Genomic DNA, 7,454 nt, shown 5'->3' with positions numbered 1-7,454 from the left:
CATCAGAGAAATGCAAATTTAAACCACAATGAGGTATCACCTCACATCTCTTAGATTGGCTGTTACTTAGATGAAAGATAACAAGTGTTGGTGAGGCCGTGGAGAGAAGGGAACCCTGATACACTGTTGGTGGTATTGTAAATTAGTACAACCATTTTAGAAAACATTATAGAGGTTTCCCAAGAAACTAAAAATAGAACCACCATATTATCAACCTTCCCAATCAATACTGGGTATATACTCAAAGGAACTGAAATCGGTATGCCAAAGAGATGTCTGCACTCCCATGCTCACTGCAGCGTTATTCACAATAGCTAAGATATGGAAACAACAGAAGCCCCCACTGCCCCCGTTCACCCCACCCCCACCCCCAGCCTCTCCAGCTGCCCCCCCACACAGTGCGAGCGGCTGGGGAGGGCAGGAGAGTGGCCCAGGGCTGGGGGATAGGGAGATGGTGTGCTAATCAACACCCCCGTACCTTCGCAGACCTGCAGCCACGGTGCCTGGAATCTGCTTCACCCAGATTCTTCCACAACCCCGGCTCCCTCTCTGCCCCCTCTGCCCCACTATAAAGGACTTAATAGTTGCCAAGTCTGCCTTGTCACCAGCCCCAGCTCGCTTTCCTATAATAGGAATTGTTCCTCGCCACTAGAGGGCGCGATTATCCCAGATTTACTCCCTAATCCCGCATGGGAAAGGACAAACTTTCTAGATCTCTGCTTCTCTGGGGAAAACTAGCCTCAATGACAACGTTATTCGCTGTCCTCCGTTTCCAAGGTTTTCTTGTCCTCTGTCCTAGGCTTCGGGTTTTGCTCCCTGCAGCCTCAGAGCCCGCTCCTGATCACGGGAGATGCTATTCGGGGGCAGGTGACTTAGACCATCAGTTTCCCGGAATCTCAGTAGGAGAGGCTGTTAAAGCCAGAGGGGACCTTAGTCGTGCACTTCTCCATCCTTTCATTTGACTTAACCAGTAAGTCTGGGTGACTTGCCAAGAGATGCACAGCCGGGTAGGGACAAAATCCAGGCTGAAATGGGTGACCTGACTCCTCTATCCTATTTTACAATAATGATATTCAAAATATTTTTCAAAAATCACCAAACTATTATTCATCCGGCATTTACTCTGGACCAGGTATTATTCTGGACAAAACGTTCACGCTATTTATTAAAGAAATATTTGCCATACATCTTCTATACACCAGGCACTATTTGAGGGAATAGGGTTACAGACAAAACAAAACAAATCAGGGTTTTGTTCTCATGGAGGCTTACATTCCAGTGTGCTCATGGGAGCGCGGGCCTGTCAGTAGAGAGCTTGGCCCTGGGGGAGAAAATCACTTTGAGAATGCTTAGTGCAGACAGAGATTTCACTAGAGGGACTTCGATATCTTTAAACCCCTACTGATGAAGATACTCTAGACTTGATAGTAAATTATTTTAATTATCCCTTGTTCAGCAGTTTGAGCGAGACCTCCGGCGCTACGCCACGCACGAGCGGAGGATGATGCTGGATAACCATGGTTTGTGGGACAAGACCAAGGTAGAGTTTTCCCCCTGGAATGAGTTACTTTGATCCTCATCCCCAAGGCTGGGTCCCTGAGTACTCTTCCTGAACTGATTTGAATGTCTGAGGACAGTTTCCTCTGCTATGAGTGCCCTGTTCCCAGCTGATCACAGTTGAGGGCAGCTGGAAAGATCCTCACAGCTTAAGGTCCCCACCTGGCCCGGAATGTACCTCAGGGGCTTTGGGATCCAAGGTGATGAGCTAATTGGGCTTCCAGAACCAGCCCAGCAGTGAACATTACTTGAGGTTGGTACATTCCTGGTGTCTGCAATGACTAACTCCAAAGAAAACCAAGGATCCCCCCAAGTCACAAACACCACTCAAGTACCCCTCAAATGCAGAGGGCAGCAGCATTCTGAGTGACCATGTGGGCCACTAGTGAGAGTCTCCTGCAAGAAAGAGAGCAACAGAGCTGCCCAGGATGTAGATGAGCGGTCAGCTAGTGTCACTCACCAGCTATGTGACTCACCGAGCATGCCAGCCTTGCTGCCGTCATGATCCAGTTCACGCCTCCCAAAGTGATCACTGTATGAGCTAGAAAGAGTTAGACATTCAGCTGTTAAACCCACAGGGGCCAAGGCCTACTGTTCTTTCAGTGGTCAAGGACACCAAAATAGGCTCTCAGGGACAAGACTTAAAATAACTACAAGTAATGTACCTTTCCCTCTAGGAGCTTATAGTCTAAATGAGGTATATTTAGTTAGGGCTGTCTGAGTTACAAGTGTCAGAAGTCAAACCCAAACTGGCATAGGCAAAAAACGGAGTTTGGGTTCCATACTTCAGCATCCCAGGGTAATATTGGCTTCAGGTGCAGCTGCATCCAGAAGCTCAGGTAGGCCTCCCTCAGTATTGGTTTTATTCTCAGGCAGGTCTTCCCATAAATCCCATTCTCCCAGTTACTCCAGCAGAGAAGAGCCTCTTTCCTAATGGTTCCAGAAAGAATCCTAGCTGATGCTTATTGACCAGGCCTGGGTCACATGCCCATCCCTGAACCCGTTACTGTAGCTCCGACTGGCCGGGCCTGGGTCATGTGCTTCTCCTTGGAGGTGAGAGCAGCTCCACCTGACCCTCATGGACTGAGAGTAGAGAGAGGTGTTTACCAAAGAAAATTCAAGGTGCTGCTCACAGAAAAGGGGGCTGTGGATGCCGGCAGGAAAGCCTCAGATGCTGAGCGTGTGAGTGGAGGCAGATTCATGTGATACAATTAAGGAACACTTACAAATTAACACAATACACAATTCAATGTAAGCGAGTGCTTTCTATATGCCCAGCACTGTGCTACCTGCAAGAAAGGATGGAGGGGAAGAGGTGCTTGGTTTTTAAAGAGATCACGTGGCAGCCTGGTGGGGGTCAGAGGCAGGTGTGGAAGGCTGGAGAAGAGCCCAGCACATACACATATCCTATAATTCCCAGCAGTACACAATTCTGGCTGCACATTAAACTACCCAGAGCCTTTAAATAGATTGATGACAAGATCTCTCTTGAGGTTCTGATTTCACTGGACTTGAGTATGGCTCAAGCTTCCATGTTTTTTTTAAAAAAATCCCTTATCAGGTGGTTCTAATGAACAGCTTGGTTAAGGACTACAACCCATAGGAAAAATATCCAAATGCCTTTTGCTGAATGTGTAAGGCTGTTGTGATTTTACCTTAATTTGTTTAGTACCATGTTCTTGGATGGGAAAGTGTGAAAATTATGGAAGTCAGTTAAAATGACTTTTTGTACTCTTCCGAGGGAATTATGTTTTGGCAATAATTCATTCTGACAAGACAGTTTTACACATAATACTTTCACTGTGTCCACACTGAGATGCTTAAGAAAAATATCTGAATGCCCGTATTTCTTGTTCTGCTTTCAGAGGATATTTCTCAAAGCAGAAAGTGAAGAAGAGATTTTTGCACATCTGGGATTGGATTACATTGAACCGTGGGAAAGAAATGCCTAGGAAAAAGTTGTCGACATTTTTTCCCATTCTCTTCAGGGTTAAATAAATTATGCTTCATATTAGTATGAATAAAAGATGCCTCCAGAAAGTTCGAGATTCTTTAGGTCTTACTGAAATGCAGATTGCTACTAGAAATAAATAGCTTTATTACTAGCATATGGAGAGTTTAAAAAGAAGAAATAAATAGCTTTAGAAACGTTGTAAAGCATCGCCTGGTAATGGGTTATGTTCTAATAGGCCATTTGTACGACTGCTGCACAGAATTCACAATGTATATTTCAATGGAAATGGTGTTGTCATTGGTGGCTTATCCAAGGAAGCTAATCCAAGCCCACTTTGCCCACAGTGTAGCTGAAGTACTGTATATCTCGAATAAAAACAGGAGGAAACAAGATGATTGAGTCTTTTTTCTTTATGCAAATATTATAAAACATTTTTAATCACAAATGTAACTAAGTGGAAAAATAAAAAGTTTACATTTTGTCTTGAGAGGACAAACAGGTTTAATTGGAACATTCCAGAGGGGATTCTGGAGCTTGTGGAGTTGCTGGGTGGGGACTGACTCTTGACTGGGGCAGCTCGACTCAAAGCCTGTTCCTCCCTGGCCACCACAGAGCTGGGTCCCCAGGCATCCCAGCACAGGGCCATGTAAGGGGCGTATTCTCACTGCTTTCATTTGGAAGGAAGTGCAATTTCCTAAACCACCAAAGAAATACCTCCCTCTTTTTTCCACCTTGGAGACTCTCTCTGGACTTAGTGGCTCAGTCTCTCTCAGGAAGACAATCGCTCTTGGCCTCTTCATCTCAGGCACCCATGGAAGGGAGGCAGCCCTGGCTGAGGCAGCCTTTGGAACTCACAGGCTCTGCACCCATTCTCACCTCTTGCTTTCTCCAGGAGGGCACAGACTCTATTCTTTGAAGGGACCTAACAGGCCATCTGATCCAGTTTCTCTGGTCTCCTCAGCTTATTAAACGGTTAGGAGAAATAAGTCTTTCCACCTGCAAAGTCAGTAACTGAAAAGAATCATAGAGGGGACAGAATTTCTTGCTGATGGGAGTAAGAAACGGGGAGGCAGAAGGGGGAGAAGTAAAGAGAGTAAACCTTGTTACTTTGCAAGGTTTTGGAAAATCGAAGTTAAAATGTTTGAACTGGGTGGATGTAACCTTAGAGACAGATCAATTTGAACAGCAGGTGATAGAGGAGGAAATGAGACCAAACACATTGTGCAACCTGCCTAAGGTCATCCTGAACTTAGCAGCAGCCTGGCTGTGGGAACCAGAGCTTCTGACTTCGGATCTCAGCATTTTTCTTATAACACTGAGCTGCCCTTCGTGAAGGACCGAACATCTTCCGGCCTGGCTGAGAAAGTACCAGTAACGGGGATATCCCTGGGATACTCTTGGTTCCAAGGCCAATGTTTTGTTACAAGCAAAGAAAAGCCACAGATGTTTTGTAGGTTCATAAAAATGGCCACTTTACTTTTCACTTTATTACAAAATAAGTTCTTATGCATCATAGCAGAAATAAATGACAGAAATACTGAACCTTGCTAGTTTAATAGAAAAAGGTTGAAATAAAGATTCTAAGCAATGGATTGTAAGTAGAATTAAAATAAGCGATCCAAAATACAAGTCATACCTTACGTCATAGGTTACAAGACTTATTCATATGCACACGTCAATGCAGCTTCACAACCCACGGTGTGGGGTAGGAGGATGAGAACTGCCATCTCCACTCTACAGGTACAGAGCTGAGGCTCTGGGTGCCCAGCAATCTGCAGTAGAGCTGACACCTATAAGTATCAAATCCAAGGCCACAGCCGAGTTCTCAGTAAATCCAGTGTTCTTCCTGACATGCAAGAGAAGCAGAAGGAACAAGATCTCTGGGCACGTCTGTTTAGACAGAGCCAGATCTGCTTGCCAAGGTGATTGGACCCAGCAGACTTTGCACAAAACTGAATTTCACAAGGGGCTTTGAAGAGCAGGTGTTGGAATGTGACGAAATTTGGGTTCCAGTGTTCCAGATCAGAAGTATCATAATGTCTTATGTTAAAAATTAGGCAAAATGCCTCATTATACAGAAAAAATATCATTTTAATATGAAACATGGATCTCTATCAACAACATCATCTTGAAGGTTAAATGTAACACCAAAGCCTTTGTATTGGGAATTTGGAACTTGCAAGAGCCTGGGTTTTCCTGGTTCATACAAGGACAGGGTCACATCTAGACTGGAAGATTCACAGACTACTAGCAACCCCTAGAATCATCCTTAAATGTCAACAATTTGGATCGCAGGCCATGGAGAAAGTTTGCCACAAATGTTCCCTTGGTGACCCTGTGACCGTGGGCAACAAATGCTGGTGATCAGCTCTTCCACTTTATCAGACAAGCAATATGGGAAGAGGTAGGAGGAAGGGGGCAGGGAGAGAGAACTAGCATTTTGAGTGCCTACTAAGTGGCAAACACTTCCCTTTATTTCTTATTTAATCTTTTTGATGAGCACATGAGGCAAGTGAAATTATCTTCTCTTTTACAAAAGCAAAAACTGAGGCTTAGAGAGGTTAAACGACTTCTCCAGAGTCATATACCTGCTCAGAGTTAGGTCTGACTTACTTACAAGTCCATATTCTTTCCAATGCTATTCAACATGATTGAGCTATGTGCTGCCCTGTAGTCAGGGAATGTGTGGGTCCATGTGATTTCTACCCTGAGATATTCAGAAGTAAGTAACTGCTTCCTCTCACACATCCCCCATAAGTTTCATTTATATCCCAACTTGCACCAGGCTGACCTTGGCCAACATTCCCATGGAAGTCATATCTGATGGCTTTTTTGAGAAAAGGGATATGAAAAAAAGATGAGAAGGCAAGATACTAGAAACCAAGCCCCTTTCTTAAAATCACAACGAAAAGCAAATTCCCACTGGGGTCAGTAACAGGACCTGAGGGCTCCATCTGGATGCACAGTGAACTCTCCTGGTGGGTCACTGTGTATTAAACCACAAAATCTGAAAGTTGGAATCAAGCTTATTGGAGCTGTCCCCTAAAGAGACAAATCAATCCATAAGTGTTCCAGATCTGTAAAGGAAACTTGGATTGGTTAAGAAGCAAGGTGGCATCTCTCCTCTCCAAGTACAAATTCCTGGGTTTTCAGCCTGTCCCAGCTCCAGGTCTTCTCCTGGACTGAGCCACATTATTCTAGGCTCAGTCTGGGGACAAGCCACCACAATCCCCTCCTTCTCTCCATTTCTACCGTAGGACGGTAAGTGTCATGCATGGGCTCCTCTCTTCCTGCTACAGTCTTCACATATATGTGGGCTTCTTGTGCTCCCATTGTATTCTTCTCATGTGTTGGTGATCTCCTAGGATTCTTGAAAAAACAAATAGATTTTTTAAAAATACAGCTGAGACTTCTACTTTTGGCCAAGATGGAGTAATAGCAACCACATTTGTCCTCCCACCTGAAACAACCAAAACTCAGACAAAACATTTGAAATAATAGTTTTCAAGACACTGGACAACAGGCAGAGAAGCACAATGATCACTGAAAAACAGAAAACAAATGAGGAGGGGCCTACAATTGCCTGAGCTTACTGCCTTGGTAGAGTTTTCAGGCCATTCGACTCTCTTTTGTTTAATGTTAACATGGTATCTCTTTTCCCATCCTTTAATTTTAACCTATTCGTGTCTTTATATTTAAAATGGGTTTTTGTAGGCATCATATAGTTGGATCTTGGTTATATAGCCAATCTGAGTATCTCTGCCTTTTAATTGGGGTATTTAGACCTTTTGCATTTAATATGATTATTGGTATGGTTGGGTTTAAATCTACCATCTTGCTGTTTGTTTTCTATTTGTTCTGTTTGTTCATTGTTTCTTTTTTAAATCTTTTTCTACCTTATTCCATATGGATTTTAGAAGCACTTTATTAAGTTTTATGAAAA

At 43.9% G+C, this 7,454-nt stretch overlaps 2 protein-coding genes across 3 annotated transcripts in view; one reads left to right on the top strand and one right to left on the bottom strand.

The window, feature by feature from the left end:
• DNTT (DNA nucleotidylexotransferase) overlaps nt 1–3,600 on the top strand; it is a 48,758-nt gene extending 45,158 nt beyond the window's left edge. The window contains exons 10-11 of one of the 2 annotated variants that reach the window (XM_012654468.1): nt 1,457–1,540; nt 3,423–3,600. In XM_012654468.1, the coding sequence (XP_012509922.1) occupies nt 1,457–1,540; nt 3,423–3,509 (171 nt within the window). In that variant the 3' untranslated portion in view covers nt 3,510–3,600. The remainder of the gene's footprint in view (nt 1–1,456; nt 1,541–3,422) is intronic. The other variant, XM_012654469.1, reaches the window with a different exon arrangement.
• Nucleotides 3,601–6,513: 2,913 nt separating this feature from the next.
• OPALIN (oligodendrocytic myelin paranodal and inner loop protein) overlaps nt 6,514–7,454 on the bottom strand; it is a 10,459-nt gene continuing 9,518 nt past the window's right edge. Inside the window, exon 5 of the mRNA XM_012654452.1 lies at nt 6,514–6,937. Coding sequence (XP_012509906.1) covers nt 6,704–6,937 — 234 coding nt within the window. The 3' untranslated portion in view covers nt 6,514–6,703. The remainder of the gene's footprint in view (nt 6,938–7,454) is intronic.

Source organism: Propithecus coquereli, unplaced genomic scaffold, assembly GCF_000956105.1.
Source record: "Propithecus coquereli isolate 6110/MARCELLA unplaced genomic scaffold, Pcoq_1.0 Scaffold440, whole genome shotgun sequence".
Taxonomy (NCBI): Eukaryota; Metazoa; Chordata; class Mammalia; order Primates; family Indriidae; genus Propithecus; species Propithecus coquereli.
Note: the sequence above shows the minus strand (reverse complement) of the source record. Positions and strands in the feature narration are given on the sequence as shown.